The sequence below is a fragment of the Mchenga conophoros genome, linkage group LG19 (assembly GCF_057382185.1).
Source record: "Mchenga conophoros isolate Kocher_MC1m ecotype Shallow Benthic linkage group LG19, M_conophoros_male_GT1.1, whole genome shotgun sequence".
Lineage (NCBI taxonomy): Eukaryota > Metazoa > Chordata > Actinopteri > Cichliformes > Cichlidae > Mchenga > Mchenga conophoros.
The window spans coordinates 31344042-31368552 of record NC_140544.1 but is presented as its reverse complement, the minus strand read 5'-3'; the positions used below and the strand labels follow the sequence as shown (position 1 = coordinate 31368552).

The 24511-nt window shown below is 42.6% G+C and overlaps 1 protein-coding gene across 1 annotated transcript; it reads right to left on the bottom strand.

Annotated features, from left to right (window-relative positions):
* Window positions 1–484: 484 nt before the first annotated feature.
* Window positions 485–3402, bottom strand: cyp1c1 (cytochrome P450, family 1, subfamily C, polypeptide 1). The gene has a single exon (XM_085256309.1). It carries the CDS (start codon window positions 3189–3191, stop codon window positions 1611–1613), a length of 1581 nt encoding a protein of 526 aa, XP_085112435.1. The 5' UTR covers window positions 3192–3402; the 3' UTR covers window positions 485–1610.
* Window positions 3403–24511: the final 21109 nt, after the last annotated feature.

Here is a 24511-nt window from a genome sequence, read left to right as displayed (position 1 = left end):
AGCAAAGCTGTTAATTACAACCATGCAGGGAAAAGGCCTCTGGGATACCATCATGAAAGCTAGAGGTTTCAAACTCCAAACACTGAACCAGCACAATTTATTATGCTCTATAAAATATATAGACAATGTTATTGTTGGCATAATAGACCTTTATGCAAAGCTCTCTGAGATAATGTCACTCTTAGGCTTGTGGTTGCATTAAAATAGTCTGAAACAGAATGCAAACAGCTGTAAATCTGCTTATGTGGGTGCTTGTGCAACAAGGAGATTCCAAAAAAAAGCATCAGTTTGGGTTTTATTGATATCCAACCACAATTCAAATATTCCATATTGCTCTATTTATGGAAAAAAAACAAAGCGTCATGCTGCTGATATCATTAACAGGGGCTAAAAATCCTTTGAAACTGAGATATACACCTTCATTAGTGAGCAGTGTTAAGATAAGTTATTTAGCATAACTTTCAAGACTAAATAAAAATACAGATTGAGCTTTGAAAATTCACTTTTATTCATTTCAGATACAGCTTATTTTTGCATTACATAGAGCCTCTGCAGGTCTTGAATGAAACATTATCACAAAAACAACACCTTAACAGCCTACTCGTGTTTATTTCATTTTTATCTTTGCCCCGATGCAGATAGAGAAACACATCCCTTGGGCATCGCAACATCGATTCCTGAATACAGTGGCTTTAAGAGAGTGCAGTGACATCCATGTAGCTTTGTAAAAGTTACTGTAAACAAACATGTCTATGCAAATTTGCTGCACATGTGTTTCATCGTACTGGGGAGACATGCATTTGGCATGGGTAGTGCTGGAGTGCTTGTACAGTAAAAAGTTAAATCTGGGTCCATGAAGTTTGTGAAGTTCATTCTCCACTGCAGCATCACTTCTTCATCCTTTGAAAAAGGGATGTTCGCTTCTTGATGAAAGACTCCGGCTCGGCTGCCCAGCTTCATAAACATGCCATTTTTGTCTCCTTTGATCAACACACTCTGTTTATTTTGTTCTTTCTGTGAGTACAGTAGATAGTCAAACAGCTTAAATTTAAATTCCTGAAAAAACAAAATTATATATACATATATATATATATATATAAACATTTTTATGTGACTTTGTGTGGCAATGGTTAAATACATCTATTTTACATATTACAAGTTACAACAATAAGTCAGCTAGTGACTTGATGACATTCACAAGCATTCAATACAGTTATAATAGTTTAAACTGACTTTGAAAGGTTTAGCTAATTTTTCCACTCACATGCTTAATAGGCATAAGACAAACGCACGGCCCAGAAATATGTACAAAAATGATCAAGTATAGTGTGAAACAAACATCTATTACCTTTACACTGTATCACAAGAGTCCACAAGCATGCTTTTTGACCTTTTGCAGCTAACGATACATCTTTAAAATCATGTCCTCAGCCCTGCACTGACAATAATTCAAATACAGAACATGTTACAATATGAATTAAATATCACTGTTAAATATGATAATCATACAACCATACTATTTAGTGCAGGTATATGGATAGCCTACTCTCATCTAAATGTCACAGGTGGGAAAGTATTTGCTGGAGTCTCAGTATTTGGGGGCAAGCTGTTCATGCTGGGGAAACTAAGCCAAGCAGCTTTCCTCTCAGCTTGGTGCTGACACGGAATGGAAGGGGCTTCAGTGCGAGCCCATAAGAGCAGTCGAGAGTGACGGGCTCAGAGGGGTTGCTCTCAAAACTGCACTGGTGTAGCAGGACTGCTGTAAATATAAATACCTCTACCTTTGCGACCTGGTTACCGATGCAGCGTCTTTTTCCTGTTGAAAAAATCATCACGCTGTTGGCTTTGTCTTTGTCGAGGGCCCCGCTTTCGTCGAGGAAGCGTGAGGGGTCGAACATGTGATGGTCCTTCCACTTCAGAGGGTCGTGGTTGACGGACCACTGATTGACGAACACCACCGTGTCTTTGGGGATGTGGAGCCCTTCGATGGTGACGTCTGAGGTTGTGGAGTGTGGGATGGTGAGGGGGACGAAGCTGATGAAGCGCATGGTCTCATAGATGAAGGCGTCCAGGTACGCCAGGCTGCTTCTGTCTTCAATCGATGGGAGTCTGTCTCGGCCGACTATTTTGTCTATGAGCTCCTGCAGTTTGGCTTGTATGTCTGGGTATTTGACCAGGAGGAGGACAATCCACTGCATGAAAGTTGAAACTGTGTCTTGACCTGCTCCAATCAGATCTGTGACTGTTGCCTCAACAAACTCTTTGGTCAGCCTGCTGTCTTCTCCGTGCTCAATCACACTGATGATGGCATCGCTCATGTCCCTCGTCACCTGAGGATTGAAGGACTCTCTGTGTTGCATCACTTTGTCTTTCACAAAACCAAAAAACTCTTCATTGATGTTCTTGAAGTTTTCATAGACACTACGGACTGGGTTAGGGAAGGACTGAAGCCAGGGCATGACATCTACCAAGCTACCAGCACCCACTGTCTCCCCAAACTTGTCCATTCTTTTTAGCAAGGTCCTGAACTCTAGGTCATCGTGTCCATACCTCCTCCCAAAGCAGAGAGCACACATGATGTTAGCAGAAGCTACTGTAAATTCATGAACAAGATCAGAATACCGTCCATCAGTGCTCTGACGCAATAATGCCTGCACCAGCTCCATGGCCTCGGCTGTAACGTGCTGCTCAAAGGCTTTTTTGGTCTGACTGTTTGCAGAGGAAAATGCTCTGAGGCTGGACTGTGCAACTTTCTTGTGTGCTTTCCACTGTTTGCTGTAATTAGTAAATGTCAAACTCCTGCCTCCCGAGATCATCTGGAAAGAGAGAAAGTTCGGTCTGCCTGCAAACTCGGTGCTGTGCTGTATCAGAGCCTGGCGGATTGCTCTCTCTCCATTCAAAACCACAACATCACTGCAGCCCAGCCGGATCTGGTACACGTTGCCATATTTTTTGGCCAGCCTGGCGAAGGTGATGTGAGGCATCTGGCCCAGCTGCATTGCATTGCCGACCACGGGCCAGGCGAAAGGTCCCGGCAGTCTTCTCTTCAGCCTGAGGTTCCTGACCCAGAGGCAGGCTTCCACACAGAAGAGGAAAACAAAGGTGGCAACCAGAGCAGGATGGACCTGTCCGCTCCATTCTCTGATGATGCTGCTGCTGCTCTTCACACCAAACTCAGGGTCCAGTGCCATTGTGACAAGCTTCCTGCACACTTGCTTCTCAAAAATGATTTAAAAAATAGTTTCAAAGTTAGTAGAGCTGCTGACTATGTGGGGAAAATATAAATCACTTATATATCCATAGCATCTAAAAAAAATAATATTTTAGATGTTACTGAAATGACAGTGAGGTTATTTTGATAATGAACAAAGTTTTTTTTCTCCCTCAGAGTCTTTTCATCAAGATCAGGCTGATTTTTTGCTTCACTCCAGTGTCTTATATGTTTTGCAGTTGGTGGGCAGGGCTCGGGATAACTTTCATACTCCTCCCATTGTGGTAGCCCCGCAGACCCCGCTATATTTTCTCTCCGCTTGCCGGTCGCTGTTGGAGGCGCGCACTTGAGAGAGCCGAGGGACACCGTGAGCGAGCAGCGTGAACGACCGCCTACGGAGGAGAGGGGAAAAAAAGACGTAGCAACTGGTGACCGATTAACTAGGACAGTTTGTTTAACTGTCCTAGTTAGTGGGAGAACTTGCATAGTTTGCACATTTTGAAGTGCGTCTTTTGTGTGTGTGCGCTTTTTTCTTTCTTTCTTTCTTTCTTTCTTTCTTTTCTTCTTCTTTTTTTTACATTATTTCTTTTTTTAAGGCTCAGCGGGGAAAATTTGGCTTTTAAAAAGGTGTTTGCATTCGGTTTACGAATTATGCAAAAATATATTCGGGGGAAAATGATTTTCATACTTTCACGTGTATCTATTTTCATGCTTGAGAATTTGCGAGAAACAAGCGCAGCTTTTTGGGAAAGTTGCAGCTGCTGAGTTCAACCTGATGTAATCTCTGTGCACTAACTTGTATTTAATGTAAGGCTCAGCCTAACTGTAAGAACCAATGTTGTGACTTTAATAGTTTATTCTTTTTTCCGGGAAGTCCTTTGAGTTTTTTGTATAACAAAGAAACGTTGTGCACCACTCTGAAGCGCATCTTTCACAGCTTCTTTTTTTTCAAGTCTTTATACAGCTTTATTGCAGAAATGTGTGCCTGTTTTTTTTACAGTGACTCTTAACATTATAAAAACTTGCATTAAAATACTCATCATATATGTCATTTGCATTGTGTTAATTAGTGAGAAAGAAAGAAATATCACACAGAATATTAGATAAAACATTACAAGGTTTCTTATTTCTTCCATTATTCGTCTTAGCACCGCAAAGAGGTAGATTAGTTAGACTGAATCTTTACACAACAATCTTGCACAATAATTCAGCGTGGACAACGCCATGAAATATTCATACTTGGGTTTCCTACAACAGCTTGTTTTCTCCAACACACAAACTGCGCTTCTGCATGAGACAGCGGGTTACATCATAGCACAGGAAACTTCAGGTGCCCCCCCCCCCCAGTGATTGCAAAAGCAAATGCGAGGCTACTTCATTGTCGCAGTCCACCTTTATTCTCTTCTCTCCCTTTTAAGTAGGAAAGAGAAGCTCCGCACTTTCCCGTGGGTTTTCTCTTTAGATCGAGTTGCATTATTGGACAATCATATTCCCGTTAATTATTTTATTATAGCATCATGTGGTTATTTCCCAAAGCAAAACATTTTCCTCAAGCTGTGTGGAAGATAAAAAAAAAAAGTGTTTCTTGTTTTCCCACCAGCTGTTAAGTTTATTTTTGCAGGAGGTAATGACCCTCATTAAAGGTACTAAAACATTTCCAAAGTAAGTCACTAAGTGAGAGGGACAGAAACTTTGCTACCCCACAGGCGCACTCTGTCTTTATCAACAGGACAGGAGCAGAGGAGTGTGGGTGGTAGAGAATGACAGCAGATGCTGAAAATATTTTTTAAGAGGGAAAAGATAATATGTTACTCTACAGATAGATCATACAAGAAACATTTCTTATTGGTCAAATTTATTATTATTATTATTATTAAAAACATTTTTTAAAAAGTTCATTTCACCACAAAGTTTATCTCACAGATTATGTGACAGCACCTACAAAGTAAACCAGTCACTGCTCTGACCCATACACATTATTTTTATTGTCACCCATTTCCATACTAACCATATCTCCACAGACTGTAGTGCATAACACTCTGATTACATAAACACATAAAAACAGAAGTTCTTATGTGCACAGCATATTTAAATTATGAGTGCAAACACAAAGGTAACAATAAAAGTCAGTGAAGTGTTTCATGCGTCGTTCTTTCATGATAATGGACCTTTGAGAGCCTTTTGCAGATGTCGAGCGTTTTTGGAGCTCTGCCTGAGAGCTGTTTGTCTTGAGAAATGTGGTGTGGCTGAGCACCAAATCCTCTAGAATGATTTCTTGGTTAACCAGAGACATTGCAATGTCTTCAAAATACTGCCTGCATTGGGGGATGACTGTTTCTTCTCTGTTCCTATAAGGGCGGAATCCCCCCTCACCTCCACCAACACCACCGACACCCCTACCTCCTCCTCCTCCTCCACCTCCCTGAGCCTGGTCCTCATATGTGGCCACTCGCATCCCCATAATGCTAATTAGAGCCAGGTTTGTGGCTGACGAAGGGGAGGGGGTGCTTGGGTGGCAGGATGGTGGAGGGGGGTCTAGTTTGCGTGCATGTGTACGGGAGGTGCAGATGACTGGGTCTGCGGGAGAGGGGTGTCATGTGTGCATTTTGCGTGTGGTTGCCGTGTTTGCTTGTGATTGCTCCTTGTAACCTGGCTGTGAAAGGTTGGCCCTGACCCTGTGTTGACTCTGGCTGAGGGGGTGGATTAGTCGGAGGGAGGTTTGGGGTGGAGGCAGGGATGGGGTCTATGTGCCGCTGGATGTCATGTGCTGGCGGGTGGGTGCTTTCTGTGTGGAGACAGGACCAATGGTAGGCCAGGCTGCCTCGTCTCTGGAGCTAATCATTGTTTACTAGTCTCATTTCCACTTTTCAGTGAGCTACTGTCACGCACAGCACCGACAGGGAGGAAGGAAGAGGGAAGGGGGTAGGGGGCTTGGTGAGGTGGTGAGGCAGGGAGGAGAGGAAAGTCAGCGGTCCAACAGGCAGTTGGGGAGCTGGTGGAACTTAGGAAAAGGGAAGGGGAGAGTGAATACAGCACTTGAGAGAACAAAAGTGAGCCAAGACTAAAAAAAAAAAGTGGTTAGAAGCAACCAAGACAAATCAGCAAACAAACCAACAAAAACATCTTCTGGGCTAGCTCCATCTCCGGGAGCCGCGAGGTAACCACCGGACGTTGCTAGTTGGGATGGTGAAGTTTGAAATGACAGTGTTTTCTGCTGCCAGACCACAATATGAGGAAAGAGACACTGGGAAAAATTGTCACTGTCTGACCCAATTGCTGTCTTAGTGAAAAGACCTGACGAATGACAAGCACCCCTTTTTTGTCCATACCAGACAAACAGAGATAGCCTGTTTCAGACTCATTTTCTCTTCTGGAAAGACTGTTTGGATCAGATGAAGGTGCTGTTTGTTCAGAGTGTCTAGGGAGCAGGAGACAATTACCTGTGGTATTCTCGCATGGGTAAAAAATATCATTATTTGAACTCTGTTCCAGACAGCTGACGGGGTAAAGACTGTTTAATGGCTTATTGTGTTGTCACATATCTCCACTGGGTAGTGTGTATTTATTGATTCTCAGTGCTACCCAATTCTTGTTCATGTATACCAGTCAGGCATAATATTATGACCACCTGCCTAACATTATGTTGGTCCCTCTTTTGCTGCCAGTCCTGACTCACTGAGGCATGGACTCCACTAGACCCCTGAAGGTGTGCTGTGGTATCTGGCACCAAGATGTTTGCAAAAGATCCTTTAAATCCTGTAATGTGCAAGGTGGAGCCACTGTGGATTGGATTTGTTTTTACACCACATCCCACAGATGCTCAGTTGTATTGAGATCTGGGGATTTGGTGGTCAAATCAACACCTCAAACTTGTTGTGCCCTTCAAACCTTTCCTGAACCCGTTTTGTTTTGTGGCGGGGTGCATTATCCCGCCGAAAGAGGCCACAGCCATCAGGAAATATCATTTCCATCAAAGAGTGTTCATGGTCTGCAATAATGCTTAGCAACAAAGCATCACACTGCCACCACTGGCTGGCCTTCTTCCTATAGTACATCCTGGTGCCAGGTGTTCCACAGGTAAGCGATGCACGTCCATCCGGACATCCACATGATGTGAAAGAAAAGGAGAATCATCCGACCAGGTCACCTGCTTCCATTACCCCATGGTTCAGTTCTGATGGTCACATGCACATTGTTGGCACCTTTGGCAGTGGACAGGGCATGGGCACCCTGACTAGTCTTTGCCTATGCAGCCCCATAAGAAAATAAATTGCGATGCAATGTGTATTCTAAAAATGTTCTGTTGGGACCAGCATCAACTTTTCCATTAACTTTTTCTGAGCTACAGTAGCTGGTCAGTTTGATTAGACCAGCCTTCACTCCCTATGTGTCTCTGGTTCACAACAATCCCTTCCTTGGATCCTTTTGATAGATGCTCGTCTAGCCATCTCAGTTTGGTCCTTGCCAAACTCGCTCAGATCCTCACACTTACCCATTTCTTCTGCTTCTAACACTTCCTGCTTCTTTGAGAACAAAATGTTCACTTGCTCCCTAATCTATCCCACCCACCACACTGATTTGCACTTTCACTTCATATATATTGTACATTACTAATTTATGTTTCTTATGTAAAAAATAATTGTCTTTTTTACTTTTCACATTTCTGAAACAATGAATGAAACAAAGGTGTTGTCACCAGAAGCCCCGCCCCCTGGGAAGGGATGCTGGAGGGATGCTATTTTTTCCCTCTGGAAAATTTCTGTGGTCTGGAGTTCTACACTTTACATGTGTAGATGTTTTTTGTTTGTATTTTTATATAGGATGGTTGTCCAGCTGGTTATGTAAGGCAAATGTAAGGCTTCAGTTAGCTAACATTAACTGTCTGCAAATGATAAGACAACAAAATCAGCAGTAATGAAGTATAGTGTGAGCTAAGTTTGATTTAATGTTTTATTTTTCTGTGTACATTAGCAAGGTAACAAAGTTGTATCACTGTCTGTAGTAAGCGGAGTAGTAAGATTTAGTTCACATGTTTTTTTGTTGCAAATCTTTACTGTTGGTTTGGCTGCTCTGTTAGAAGTGTGTGACCAGTTACATTACCAGCACAAAGCCATAGCCACTGTAAAAGTGCATACTAACACATTGATGTAGCTACTATAATATGCCATGTACACACTGAGCTGCAGTGATTAAGAAAGTCATCGTGGTTTGGTGCATGGATTTAACCTTCCTTTTATTTTGTGGGCTTGTAAAAGACACATAACAAAAACATTTGGAAAGCTGTTATACTAAAATTTTGACCTGTTCAAATGGCAGGCAGTTCACAGGGGCTGTGGCTATGTGCTGGAAACGTTACTTCTCTCACAAGAGAAAGTCACTCACTTCTTACAAAAATGTGATAGTAACTATGCTGTAAGTCAGTTTCACAAATACAAATATGTAACATATGCATGTGTTTAATTGAAAATTTAGTTAACCATTATTTTAAGAGAAATCTGTGTAAATATAAGTACCATTAAAAGGTCAAAGGTTTGATGAGTGCTTTCCTTTGACTGATCTGCGTAGGATCTTCGTATTTGGTGAGTATACCTCAGACGTCTTCACACTTTTCTTTAAAGTCATTTGCATTTACATTAAAACATTTTGATGAGCTGCCTGAATAAAAGAATTTTGGTCAAAAACTGAATTTTATGCAAACGCTTAATCTATTAATTCATAACTATCTGTAGTTCTAGTATCTGTATTAGTTCCCTTTGCTGATGCTTTTTTTTTTTAATGTAATACCATCTATACACGTGCATAAGTGTGCACGTGAGCCTGAAAGTCACATCCAAGTATGCCAGTGTATTTAATTCTAATGAAGAATTCAGCTCTAAACTACACCAATAAGCATTTTCGACTCCACCCCCCCCCCCCCCCCCTAAATATAATACATGAAAAAGGAAAATAATGCGTCAAAGGAAAGTTCAAGAAAGTTTTCTAGCGTGTTGCCAAAAGTCCCAGAGTTGATCTATTATTAATAAAATAACTTATTAGGATAACGGGCATGTTGTAATTCACCTTACTTCTAATTTTTTTGTTCTATAAATCTCCTCTCTTAACTGTGAGCAGGCTGCGTGATAGATTTTCTCCTAATGTGGCACCCACCGACAGGAGCCATGTATTATGTACAGTATAAGGATTTTTGTTTCTAATCCTGTTGAGTTTTTGCGTGCTAGGAGAGCGGAGCGGGGATGAGCTTGCGTGCCATGCCGACCTGGCATGCGCGGAGCTAGTTCACTGAACTACGGCTTCCCCGGGGAGCGGGGAGAGGAGGGGAGGGTGATGCGAGGCTGCGCTGGGAGATTAAAATGAGACGAGGGAGAAAGCACCGGTAGAAATGGCTTCCAGATGACCCCGACTCGGCGTAGATAGCCAGCAGACAGTTTGTTATGCAAGTCTTAAAGAAAGGGGCATGCCACTGTCCAGAAATAATTTTTTTCGAATAGTATAGACTACAGAAAGATTAAATGGAACAAGAAAATTGGAATGTGGCAAGGTAGGGATATTAGTCCAATTTGGCCTATACAGCTTAAAATAATTGCCAGTCGGAAGCTGTGGTACTGTCTTTTGCACCTTTGTCTCAGTCATCAGTTTAGCTTTGTACAGTGAAAATTAAGGGAGACATAATTGTTAAGCTCAAGAAAACTTTTGCAAAATCTTGCTCAACTACAATTTAATTTTATACTAAGATCCCATCCCTTAGGCCAGCGGTCCCCAACCTTTTTTGCGCCACGGACCGGTTTTGTGTCCGACAATATTTTCACGGACCGGCCTTTTACGGTGTCGCGGATTAATATAACAAAACAAAACCAGTACCAAAAAAGAAGACTTATTGATAACACACAGGAAAAGACCAACGGGAACCGAGTTAATGATAAAAACGATAAAAAACCCCGAAAAATAATTTTCACACCCGAGCCTCAACTGTCTCGGCCCGGTACCAAACGACTCACGGCAAGGGTGTTTAGGACGCTGCCTTAGGCTATGTGCTGACTTTATAGTTATGGTATTTATCACAGGATTTAAATTTAAATCTAAAATGAAGGATTTCCATGTATTTTAAAAAATGACTTTAATCATAAGATAAGATAACCGGGTTTTATCTGTCATCCAGGAAACATTAAAATTAATCTCAACATGAATAAAAGATGAAGAAGATGGGCGGCATTACTATTAATACAAAAATCTGACATTTTATTCACTGGGACTGTACCAGTGAAACACCCCCTCCCCTTCTCCCCTTTATATTTTATATATTTCTAATATAAAATCTAAGATTTTATATACACTTAAGATTATTTATCATGTTTTAAGTGCTGGGATAATACCCAAAGCATTAGTATAACACATAACAGAACTGCCTTTACCACAGCTTCAGTGAAATACTGCTCATTGAATGACAATCATTACTTGCCAGAATTTTATTTAATTTTTTTCACATTTTTGTTCTTTTTACTGACTCTGCAGCACATGGAAGGCTTTAAAATATCATCTTTGGGGTCCTTCCAAAGACAGTCTGAGCAGAAATCCACCTTGAAAAATAAATTACTTGCACATGGAGAAATTCCTTGAAACGCTTGAAAACTACAAGACAACACCTGCTGATTGTTTTCTAAAGATGGCTCAGGGATGTGAGGAGAATCCTGCTGAAGTTAATTTGGCAGAGTAAATATTTATTTTAAAAAAAAGAATCAGAAGTATGTTTTCCTTTTTTATTTCGTAATTAGGCGGAAAACAAAAGAAGATGTTCTTAACAAAGACGGACAGATTTTGGCATTCCTCGGACGTGCCAAAATCATGTATATAGAACTTACCAGAGGTTTGGACAAATTGGCTGATGGGTTAAAAGTAGCAGGAGACAGACTGAGACCTCAAGCTTCAGCTCGTGTAGGTGTGATTATGTTTTCCCAGGTTGAAAATCCAAGCCAACATATTTGGAAGCTACTGGGTTTATTTTTCCAGCTCTTTTACAGTCTCCTAAAGACAAAGAACTCCAATTGATTTTCCAGAGTTTTGGTTAGCTTCACTCTCCTTTCACATTGTTCTAGCTGACATTCCTCATTCAGAATTGTTTGAACTTCAGTAATGATCATGCAACTTTTACCAACTGGATTATTACAGCATTTTACTAACAAAACCCAGTGTATATTGTATCTATGTTATACTGTATATTCTCTGTACAAAGTACTTATTGTTGTTTGTCTAGAGAGGTTCTTATGAAAATTATTGGCATGTTCTCTTCTTTCACCGTTAGATGCCAAAACATTTCACCATGACAGCATTTTGTCTTTTGAAATAATCTCTGCTCTGTTTTGCAGTTTAATAAAAAAAGTAACTTTTTTCTCTTAGGATATGAAACAGAATGTTCCTGGGTTTTTTCTCTATTCTTTTTACTGGCTCACATATTTATGAGCTGCTTTGTCTCTGGCTCTCTTTGAGACAGCCTGTCCCAGGCTGGGATCACTGCAGGTGGGGAGGTTGAACTGGTCAGATTGCGGCTGAGGCAGCCAATGGCTCATCCACAGGCTCACTGAACATTATGTGCAGTATGGATCTTACCAGTGAGTTGCTCTTCTCATTGTGTAATTGGGCGGATAATGTTCCGTGATTCCCTCTTTTTTGCACCTCATATGTTCCGCCTGAGTAGCTCGGTTCATTTTAGTATCCTGAAAATGGAGCCGGGTCAGCAAGCGGTCAGGTTACCCCCTTCAGTGCTCCAGTTCTGCTGATGAGCCGGTCGGTATTACTGCAGCAGTGGGACAGATTCCTCTGAGGTTATTATTCATCAACTGTTTTAGACCCAGAAGAGCCCGGCTGTAGTGACGCTGGTGCACATGCAACTTACTCTCTGTCAAATTTTGCTTATACTCCAATTGTTTAGCATTAGGAGAGTGAGAATGTAACTATGAAACTAATCTTTGCAATGAAATCAGATATATATTAGAAGCAAATCAAGTCTTTTTATTGTGCTGAAGTGGGAACAAACGCAGCTCTGGTAGAACAAAATAGGTTTGTGTGGATGGGCTTTTGTGCTTTATGTACCACATGCCCACTTGCATGCCATTGCTTTGTGTTTCTGGAGCTGTAAACTGTGACGCAATTACCATGGAGAAACTTTACTATGACTTTACTTGACTTAATTTTAATTATGTTCCACTTTGGTCACTTACCTGTGAAAACCTCTCTCTCTTCACTGTTGGGGTGCATGGTGTATTAACGTTTTGTATGAAGCCTTAAAAAGCTTCTTTTTTGGGTACTTTTTCATATTTTTGAATACTGGTTGGGATGGGTTTAGTAAGGAAAGTCGTTTTGACTTTTAATGCGTATCTTTAAATTATTAGCAACTCAATGATAAGAGGTCAGGGACAATAGTTTGGGATTTTTTTTGCCCACTTACTGAAAAGAATAGGGAAAATAGGGAACTTGTGTGGCTGAATTGTTTATAATAGTGTTGCTGAGCACAGACAGAGTGATTACAGCTCTTAGTGCAAACTGATCAAAAGCAAAACTGTGATAATTGGAGATGATAAAACTCTTACCCTGTGGTGTCCCTCAGAAAGGAGAGTCGTCATATTGGGTGACAGATGGCTCATGGCTGCGTTTCATTTCTAGGGGCTTAGCTCTAGTCTGTGTCAGAGAATGTCTTTATGCTTCAGAGAAAATAATAGTGCGGTTACCAGATGAATGAATGACATTTATCAGCAGTTTAAACCCTCTGTTCTGACAACATCCTCTAATTTACACGTAGCAAATTAATCCCAGATATTTAATGTGTTCTGACTTTTCTGTGTGATGTCGTTAATGTTGTTACTTCTCTCTCTTGACTTCTCTGCCTTTTCTCTACTTGAGAAAAATAACCCAGAATTAAAGCTGACATCGCAGCTTCAGTCTCAATGACCCAGCACAGACATTTTTATACCTCTTAGTCTGATAATATTTTGGAATTCATGCAAATTTGAGATACTCGAAGAGTGAGCCAGCAGCTCCATTTACTTACTAAATGCAGTGCTGCTAACAGGTGGATCCTGTAGCATAGTTTCATGTAAATCACCTCACAGCTTCTCGGATTTAGCTCATTCTGGCACGTTCGGCAGTCCCAGCTGCAATCGTCCTCTCTGTCAAGACTGCAGCACGCTGGAACTGCTGACCTGCTCAGCTGTTTGACTGAAACAAGCTGCACAGACATGCATGTTCACTGTTTTTGCAATCTGTTTGCATAAGGAACATTTACCAGATTCACCTATGTGTTTGTGTAGCAAGATCTGCTGTCATGATCAAGCACATTTTGAATTTTATAATTCCGTTCTGCGCATATATATATATATATATATATATATATATATATATATATATATATATATATATATGCACTGCTTTTATCTTGGTGGTATTTAGGATTGAGACAAGATCAAATGGATTTTGTCTATATAGGGCATGATCTTTTCAGTGCTGCAGTCATTTGTGGGGGAATGTAAACACATAGCTGTCAGCAGGGTAATGACCATTAGCAGTGATATCGTTTAGAGAGAGTGTTTAAATGGTGTCCATCGTTGGGTTTGATAGAGTAATGCTGATTTTTGCACCAGATGAATAGAAGCACTGTTGGTTTATTCTCATATTTGGTCTAAAAAAAAAGCCAATTTATCATTTTACTCTTTTTTTATTGGAGTAGTCAAGCTTAGAGTGTTTTTTAGCCTTTTAAAACTGTTGTTGTGAGAAGCTTTTGCAGCCATGCACAGCGACACTGACCTCGTGTTTTATGTTGGATGATATGTCTTTTCCTCCCATTCGACATGCTTTGTCAATTCATTATTATGTAGAGCTCAGTGAGAAACAATGCTTGAGTCAGATGTGAGGATATCACATGTCACATTATTCTTGAGCAATGCAGTTCCTTTAGCTCTTGGCTACACGCAAGATACGTTTTCTTTCTTTAAGTAGCACTCCTCACATGACTTTATGAATGGTGTAATTTGAGACACGAGCTCTACCAGGCTTCCCATGGTGGCTGACTTAGACACAAACAGTGGCACGTTTCTCAATCACGCAGTTTCTGCAGGGGGGAAAAAAGCTAAGGTTGCCTCACAAACTAATGAGCTCAAGAGAGAACAGTGTCAAAGTAGTCCCTTATGGACGATATATTCCATATGCTTACTCGGAGGCCAAGAGGCACCCTATACCTCACATCTGGCACAGACCACCAATAGCTGACATATTCTTCCTCTGACCATCGAACCTCTAAGACAGAGGCTGCTCCTTTCTTTTTTTCCCTTAGTGCAGAACAAGATTAGAAACATTATCTATAATCTGGGACACGGATGTGATTATTTTATTACCAAAGCCATTAGCTCGATCATTTAATATAAATACATGGAAATTGTGGATTTCTTGTTCCTGCCAAATATGAGTATCACGGTCTTTGACTACCTGCAATTCTGTGTAGGGCAGGCTGTATTTAACAGCGTTTTAAACTTGAACCTTTATCTGACAACATAGAAAGACAGCTTTTAGTATTTTTTTGTGTTTGGGCAAACCTGAATATTAGAATCAGAGCTGCTAAAATTCTTCCTTTCCGCAGTAACTTTTGGTAAAATCAATGGGAAGAGATGCTGCCATATTTCTCAATATGTCTTTCATGGAAGGTTAACTGAGGACATGTGTGTGTGGCTGACTGCAGACAGCCTTTCCACTGTGGGGTGTAGTGAGGCTACCAGAGTTGTTTTGTAAGACTTTTCTAAAAGGTGAGCAATATATCCTCCCTCTCACTTTTATACACTCTGAGGACAAGGAGGGGATTGCTTCGCTCCTCTCATTCTCCTTCTCTGCTCCTTCGCTTTATTACTTCCGTCAGCCCTAATTTGGGTTGATGGGGTGGCTGTTGCATGACAAGACACATGTCTGGGCCCCTGCGTGAGAAGGCTGGCTGGCTCTTGCTGAGCTTGTTTTCTTTGCGTGACCATGTCCCTCCCTCTGTCACTCCTGGAACCTCCCAGCAAGGCCCCCCCTGACCCTGTTCATGCCCTCGTTAGCTGGCATGTGGCTGGTTTATTTGCTTTGGCCAGCTGCCCGTGTGAAAGGCAAATTTTGACTATGCTCCGGGAGGGGCTATCTTTAGAGCGGAGCAATGGTAGAGGTGTTTGGTGGAGGTGGTGTGTGTATGTGTGTGCAGATAATGCAGGTGGGGTGTCAGGATGAGCAGCAGGAAGAACTCAGCGCTTTGTTTGTGCATAGCAATGTGCAGTTGGTATATTTTAATGTGTGACCTGCGTGCCTGGTCAAAGAGAAATTTGCCCCACTGTAACTGCTTTTGAAGAATGACATGCAAAGACAGGTCACCCAGAGTTTACCGTCCCAGTTGCAGTCCACAGAGGGTGCTGGAGAAAAAAGGAGCATGAGGATCAGGGCAGTGTATGCAAAGTTCACTTGTTCCCACTGATGTAATGTATCGAAATGCTCACGCTAACATGCATGTTTCTGCATATACTCTCTCCTGCCAAACTTCCCCTATAGTTTTCTAACTGGGTGTACAGATTTACATATTGAGCCAGAGAGACAGAAGGATGCAATGAAACCCTTTCAAAGGGTTTCCAAAGCACCGTGTGATCATACAGCTGGGAGTAAAACTTGTGTGAACACTAAAAACAACTTTAACTTTGAGGTCACTTCATCACACTGCAAACACCTGCAAAAGTGGGTCATTTTGGGTATGCTGCTATGAGCAGAACAGCAGCTTTACTTTGAACATCAGCCAGATACAAAACTTTTGTTTTAGAAAGTCTTGTATCATGCAGTCTTTTTGTTGTTTCCTTCTTCCACTTTCAACACGAGGGTAGTGAAATTAATCAAACAAAGCTGAATAATTTGAAATAGTTGGTGTCCGATCTATTTGGAAGTGAGAGAAAAATGACACTGAACCAAACAGTTTTTTGGCTTCTACTAATCTATCTTATTGTGGATTAATTAAATTAGGTTAATTTTATCTTTAGTCATATAGTGCCAAATTACAACAACAGTTGTGTCAAAACACTTGTAGGGTAAAAACCCCTATAAGAATACAGAGGAAACCCCAACAAAGCAAAGTAAAAGTACATCAAAAATTTGACTTCAACCACTTGTTACGCTACCAAAACCCACCCAGCCTCCAAATGCAAGCTTCCACACCTCCGAATTTAAGCAGTTAAGCTACAGTAGCCAAAGAATGACTAGTGTGTACCTTTGTGACCTTTGAATTTTGCACTATCTATAGATAAAGATAAGATCCTCGCTGCCTGAATGCATTTCCACTGGTTGTGTTGATTGTACCATTTGTCTATTATAATTTGACAGAGGTTACAGGTTAAAGCACATGTACCCCTATGCAGCTGACATCACTTCCTCCTAATCCTGTAATTCAGTGAAGTGATAGAGTGAACAGCAGCAAGATGACGGACCGTAAATCAGAATACAATGTCAGAAAAGCAGGATAGTACAACCCCACAGAGTCACAAGTATGTTCCAGATTAACCTCTGCCGCCCCGTCACTCAATACCTCTGCTGGGATGGAATCACTTGAAGCCGTCTAGGTCTGCACGCTGGAAGTTATGCTTTGGCTGTAAACACAATACAATAGGAAGGAGACATCACAGCTCCCTATAACTTGCAGAGAGTTGTGAAATTTTCATTTGAAGATTTTTAAACATGTTATTAGTAATTACTGCATCAAATATATTTAATAGACAAAATCAAAGTGGTGTGGGAAGAAAATTTATTTGCTCCAAATGAACGTTCATCAAGCCTACATTTTGTGGTTTGTCCAATACCATTTTGTGCAAGAGCTGGACCACATACTGGGGCAATACACAAATTACTTTGAAGACCCACATCCTTATGTTCTGAGACTCATAAATGACAAACAAGACACATTAAGAATGCGCCATGGAGAAAATGAAGAAAAAAAAGCTTCCACTGCTGTTCCAGGAAACAAACTTTTCTGGTGGTCCTTCACATTAAACTGCCACTAACCCAAATGCAAACACACAGATACAAACAACATTTGATTAGGACTGGCACAAAAGTGGATGCTTTCCGAATTTGTCTCCTCATGTGATCTTAGCTCATTTATTTACACAGAAGAATATATACTTACTCTTGGATGTCTTGTGGGTAAGATGATTAGGAGCTCCCTACGGAATTAGACACAGGAAGTAGAATTTATAATGCTAAAGCAAGAATGTGGCTAAGCTAAAATCAGATCCACATTTACCAAGATACATATGTACATATTGATAGCAAAAGTATTTACTGCATGCTGTGTAATACTAGAGGGCAGTACATAGGAAGTACATGCAAATCTGTGAACTTTGAAAGAAGGTAGAATTTCCAGCTTTAAGATTGATTTAGAGTTCTTTGGGAAAGCTGTCTTAAGTTATGATGTAATCTTTAACTCTATGCCGTAACTTTCCACTTAACCTGATGTGTACTAAGGTTGGGCGATTTGTAAACATTTTCCAACCAACAATCATCAGTACAATAACCGATGATGGCGATATATTTGCACATGTGCAGACTTTTTGATGGGCGGAGCAATGTAATCATGCACGGATTGATTTGCGCGTTTACAACACAGAAGTCCGAACATGGATGAACTAGTTGCCAAAAAAATATAAAGTCGCCAATTTGGGATTTCTTTGGCTTTAAACCGGATGAAAAAGGTAAACCTAAGGATGTAACCAAAGCAGTGTGCCGCTTGTGCAGACGTAGAAGTGCGAGCAAAAGACTCAAACATGACTAACTTGCATGAGCATCCAAATGTCTTTTCCTGAACATAAGCTACTGGCTTTCTTTCTTTCTTTCTGTCATGAGTTTGAGTAAATGAATCGCTGCATTTGGGCACACACTGAGGAGGTGCATTTGTTCACAGATGAAAGAGGGTGTTGTTAAAACTGCTAAGACTGCTTCTATTCGCTGCATCATTATTAACAAACTTACTCATAGGCTGAGCCTGTTGTCTATTCGCCCAACCCTAATGTGTACTACATGTCAGGTCAACACAGCCTGGAACAGTTGCGTTGAGTCCACTTGGAGGATGTGTCCACACTTGGTGCATTGCATTGTACAGGGAGTGCAGAATTATTAGGCAAATGAGTATTTTGTCCACATCATCCTCTTCATGCATGTTGTCTTACTCCAAGCTGTATAGGCTCGAAAGCCTACTACCAATTAAGCATATTAGGTGATGTGCATCTCTGTAATGAGAAGGGGTGTGGTCTAATGACATCAACACCCTATATCAGGTGTGCATAATTATTAGGCAACGTCCTTTCCTTTGGCAAAATGGGTCAAAAGAAGGACTTGACAGGCTCAGAAAAGTCAAAAATAGTGAGATATCTTGCAGAGGGATGCAGCAGTCTCAAAATTGCAAAGCTTCTGAAGCGTGATCATCGAACAATCAAGCGTTTCATTCAAAACAGTCAACAGGGTCGCAAGAAGCGTGTGGAAAAACCAAGGCGCCAAATAACTGCCCATGAACTGAGAAAAGTCAAGCGTGCAGCTGCCAAGATGCCACTTGCCACCAGTTTGGCCATATTTCAGAGCTGCAACATCACTGGAGTGCCCAAAAGCACAAGGTGTGCAATACTCAGAGACATGGCCAAGGTAAGAAAGGCTGAAAGACGACCACCACTGAACAAGACACACAAGCTGAAACGTCAAGACTGGGCCAAGAAATATCTCAAGACTGGTTTTTCTAAGGTTTTATGGACTGATGAAATGAGAGTGAGTCTTGATGGGCCAGATGGATGGGCCCGTGGCTGGATTGGTAAAGGGCAGAGAGCTCCAGTCCCACTCAGACGCCAGCAAGGTGGAGGTGGAGTACTGGTTTGGGCTGGTATCATCAAAGATGAGCTTGTGGGGCCTTTTCGGGTTGAGGATGGAGTCAAGCTCAACTCCCAGTCCTACTGCCAGTTTCTGGAAGACACCTTCTTCAAGCAGTGGTACAGGAAGAAGTCTGCATCCTTCAAGAAAAACATGATTTTCATGCAGGACAATGCTCCATCACACGCGTCCAAGTACTCCACAGCGTGGCTGCAAGAAAGGGTATAAAAGAAGAAAAACGAATGACATGGCCTCCTTGTTCACCTGATCTGAACCCCATTGAGAACCTGTGGTCCATCATCAAATGTGAGATTTACAAGGAGGGAAAACAGTACACCTCTCTGAACAGTGTCTGGGAGGCTGTGGTTGCTGCTGCACGCAATGTTGATGGTGAACAGATCAAAACACTGACAGAATCCATGGATGGCAGGCTTTTGAGTGTCCTTGCAAAGAAAGGTGGCTATATTGGTCGCTGATTTGTTTTTGTTTTGTTTTTGAATGTCAGAAATGTATATTTGTTGTGTATTTTGGGTTATAACAGGATCCGTAGTGGGCATGCCCCGATGCATTATGGGAAATGATGCTTTTCGGCTGTTGCTCGGGCTAGCTCCATGTTAAGTTGCTCCGTTATAATAAATACCGCAAGTTACGTTGTGGTCCGAGTATCATTGTTATACTAGTAACCCGGAGTGAAGATATAACAAAAGTGGCGACGAGGACGTCTGGACCGACGCTGCAGTCCGCTTTGGAGTTTTACATTTTTTTTTCCTGCTGATGCCTCGCGCTAACCTGGTGTTAGACAGCGCCGGAGGTAGGACGACGCTACCGGTGTGCGAAGGTGGATGCCGTTTTTTTTTCTCAGCGAAACGGGGAGGAATGTACAGCGGACAGGACGACGAAGGCAGACTCCGTAAGTGACGTTAACCAAAACATAAACGGATAAAAGAGACGTTACGAAAAGGAACAGTTGTGAGGGGAAGAGTGCCATTCAACCAGGAGCCGAGTAATGGCTGGAGTTACTGGCCCTATCGGTCCCTTCGACGAAAGCACGGAGCAATGGAGCTCATATACGGAGCGTTTTGGATATTTCGTTGCGGCTAACGACATACAGGATGCTAAACTGGTGCCCATTTTTTTGAGTGTGATAGGCCCAAAGACTTTTACCCTGCTAAGGAGCCTGCTACAGCCAGCAAAGCCAGGCAGTAAAAGTTTCACAGAGATCGTGGACACACTGACCAAACACTTCTCGCCCAAGCCCCTCGTGATCGCTGAACGGTTCAAGTTTCACAAGCGAAACCAAGAAGAGGGTGAGTCTGTCACAATGTTCGTTGCATCGTTACGCAAATTAGCTGAACACTGTGAGTTTAAAGATGTTTTAAATGACACATTAAGAGACAGACTCGTGTGTGGTTTAAGAAATGAAGCTGCACAGAAGAAATTGCTCACGGAAAGTGATTTGACTCTTGAGAAGGCAATTAATATCAGTGTGACCATGGAAATGGCATCAAAAGAAGCCCATGCGCTACATGCTACAGACAGAGTACACAAACTAGACAATGGTAAAGCAAATGCACAGGGACCATGCTTCCGCTGTGGCAAGTTAGGACACCTTGCTAGTGATTGCTGGTGCAAAGAAATGGATTGCAACAACTGTGGAAAAAAAGGTCATGTAGCACGGGCATGCAGGAACAAAAGGTGCAAGGATAAGGGCTCAAAGCCTGGGAATAAAAGAGGCACTGCAAGATTCAAAAAAGAAAGACATGTTCACACAGTTAAGCTTCATGAGGATAGAGCAAATGACTCCTCAGATGAAGAAGTGTTGTCTGCAATAAATACTGTGCGAATACTGAAGGTGGACGAAACCTCAGACGGCTTTTGGGTCACGCCCAAACTGGAGGGACATGTTGTAAAAATGCAGATTGACACTGGGTCAAAAGCATCACTAGTGTCATATAATGTCTATAGGACATGTCTGAAGCACCTTCCACTCAAACCCTCCGACACAGTATTTAAAGGATATACTGGACATCGAGTGCCTATGAAAGGAATGGCAGAGGTGACTGTTCAATACAATGGCCAAACTGCTAAGCTGCCTGTGTATGTTACGCAGAAGAACTGCCCTGCTATAATGGGACGTGTGTGGCTCAAAACAATCAGACTCAACTGGCAAGAGGTGAGAAAGCTGTCGCATGGTTCCTCTCAGCTACAGGCCATACTGGGAAAACACCAGGAGGTTTTTCGTGAGGAACTGGGCAGCATGAAAAAAATTACAGTGAAGCTGCATCTCAAGCCTGACTCCAAGCCAGTCTTTATGAAGGCTAGACCTGTGCCGTACGCCATTCGGCCCAAGGTGGAGTCTAATTTAGACGCATTGGTCAAGAATGGTGTTCTGGAGCCGGTTACGACCAGCGAGTGGGCCACGCCCATCGTTCCAGTTCCCAAAAAGGACGGCGGAATCCGGATCTGCGGAGACTTCAAGGTATCCGTGAATCCTGTATTAACAGCAGAGCAGTATCCCCTTCCACTGATTGATGACTTATTTGCTGGTCTGAGTGGAGGACAAAAGTTCAGCAAAATAGATCTCAACCAAGCTTACCTGCAAATGCACGTTGAAGAGCAGTCACGTGACATGTTGACTATTAACACACATAAGGGACTTTTCAGATTTTGCAGGTTGCCTTTTGGCATCACATCAGCTCCAGCATTGTTTCAACGAGCGATTGATCAAATCCTGAGCGGATTACCTGGTGTGCAATGCTATCTGGATGATATCCTGTGTACAGGAGCAGATGATGAAGAGCATCTGCGCAACTTGGATGTGACCCTTCAGAGGCTGAAGGAATACGGATTGAGAGTCCATAAGGAGAAATGTGACTTTTTCCAGTCATCTGTGGAATATCTAGGGCACGTGATTGATGCAAATGGACTTCACACTGCACCTTCGAAGATCACAGCAATCGTGGATGCACCCCCACCACGAAATGTCAGTCAGTTAAAGTCTTTCTTAGGGCTGTTGAACTACTACGGACGGTTCATACCCAACTTGGCATCACTCCTGAAACCACTGCACAACCTGCTACGCAAGGAAGAAGCATGGGAGTGGACAGCAAGCTGCCAAGACGCCTTTCAAAAGGCAAAGGATTCACTGACTGCATCTGAGGTGCTAACCCACTTCAATCCCAAGTTCCCAATTCAGCTTGCTTGTGATGCTTCTCCCTATGGGGTGGGGGCAGTGATTTCCCACATTCTCCCAAATGGCGAAGAAAGGCCAATTGCATTCGCATCAAGGACATTAAACACAGCAGAGTCCAACTATGCTCAGCTGGAACGAGAGGCGCTGAGCATTGTATTCGGTGTTCGGAAATTCCACCAGTACCTGTACGGTAGGAAGTTTACACTGTTTACTGACCATAGGCCTCTCACAACCATCCTGGGACCCTATACAGGGATTCCATCTCTTGCTGCTTCACGTCTCCAGAGGTGGGCGTTGATATTGTCAGGACATTCTTATGACATCAAGTATCGCAAATCGGAGTCTCATTGCAATGCAGATGGGTTGTCCAGGTTACCCCTTCCTGTTAAAAAACCCCGTCTCTGACACAGTTGAGATCCTCTACTTCAGGGAGGTAGAGACAGCACCTGTTTCGGCTGTGCAGGTGAAAAAGGCGTCCAGAAATGACCCTGTGTTGGCAGCAGTGCTGGACTGGATCATTAAGGGTCTGCCTGCAAGTAAGGGTGTAGACCTGAAGGCTTTCCTGGGAAAGCGGGCGGAGCTTTCTGTTCAGGCGGGATGTTTGCTGTGGGGGAGGAGAGTCATCATTCCCATGTCACTGCGACCAAAACTGTTGAAGCAACTGCATGCAGGACATAGTGGAATAGTGAGAATGAAGGAAATAGCGAGAAGCTATTTTTGGTGGCCAAATATGGACAAACAGATCGAGGAGATTGCTAAGAACTGCTCTTCGTGTCAGATGGTCCGGAACAACCCACCACTTGCTCCTCTTCATCCCTGGGAGTTCCCACAGGAGCCATGGCATCGGGTACACATTGACTTTGCAGGTCCATACGAGGACAAAATGTTTCTTGTAGCTGTTGATGCACACAGTAAATGGCCTGAAGTGACCATCATGAAATCAGCCACCACTGAAAAGACCATAGAAGCTCTAGGAGAAATGTGCAGTAGGTTTGGATCTCCTACTCAGATAGTCTCTGACAATGGACCTCAACTGGTTTCACAGGAAATGGAGGCTTTCCTACAGGCTAATGGAGTGCAGCACATTACGTCAGCTCCATACCATCCTGCAACGAATGGTCTTGCAGAAAGGTTTGTTCAGACAATGAAACATGCACTGAAAACATCACAAGGCCAAGGAACACTGCATCAGAGACTGCACAAGTTTCTGCTTAACTACCGGAATAGTCCACATGCGACCACAAGGACATCTCCTGCCAACGCAATGTTCAAAAGAGATCTGCGCACTACCTTTGATCTTTTGAAACCCTCAACTGTGAAGGACACTGTACAAAAACAACAAGAGAAACAAATCATGTACAGGGGTCAAAAGGTCAAGGGCAGAGTCTTCAGCACCGGCGAGTCAGTGCAGGCCAGGAACTACCGAGGAGTACACAAGTGGGTTCCTGCAACTGTCATTGCTCAAACTGGTCCAGTTTCATATACAGTTCAGGTGGCCGATGGAGTCTGGAGAAGACACGTGGATCAGCTACTCCGGTCCGCACCAGTGTCTGCAGAAGGGTCTTGCGGAGATCTTGAAAATGTACTCATCGACTCGTCAGCCCCTTCACACACACAAGTAGAGAACTCCACCACATCAGGAACAGTGGTTCCACCTGTAAAGGAGACTGTAAGAGAGACTGAGACATCTTCGGTGTCAGGAACAAAGGCTCCACAAGAGAGCACACAGACTGACGTTACCACAGACCGCCGATACCCCAATAGAGAGCAGCGGCCTCCTGTTCGTCTGAGTTATTAGATGGCACCTGACCCAAATGAACGGGGCAGAATAATCCCCATGGGTCATGGGGGAGGTTGAGGTAGTCCACCCTCACTCCCCAAGATAGCAATTAAAAGAGTTGGTGTTGTAACCTTACAGTTAATAAGAGGTGAAATGTTTGTGAGGCTATTACTGTCATGTGCCAGTGAAGACTGAAGTTTGTGAGTAGATCACCTGTTTATTTCATAGTACATCCTTTGTAAGAGGGGAGGAGATGTTGTGTATTTTGGGTTATAACAGGATCCGTAGTGGGCATGCCCCGATGCATTATGGGAAATGATGCTTTTCGGCTGTTGCTCGGGCTAGCTCCATGTTAAGTTGCTCCGTTATAATAAATACCGCAAGTTACGTCGTGGTCATAGTATCATTGTTATACTAGTAACCCGGAGTGAAG

Excerpts from the sequence above, each read along its gene's own strand:
- cyp1c1 (XM_085256309.1), bottom strand. The coding sequence starts at position 3,191 with ATGGCACTGGACCCTGAGTTTGGTGTGAAGAGCAGCAGCAGCATCATC.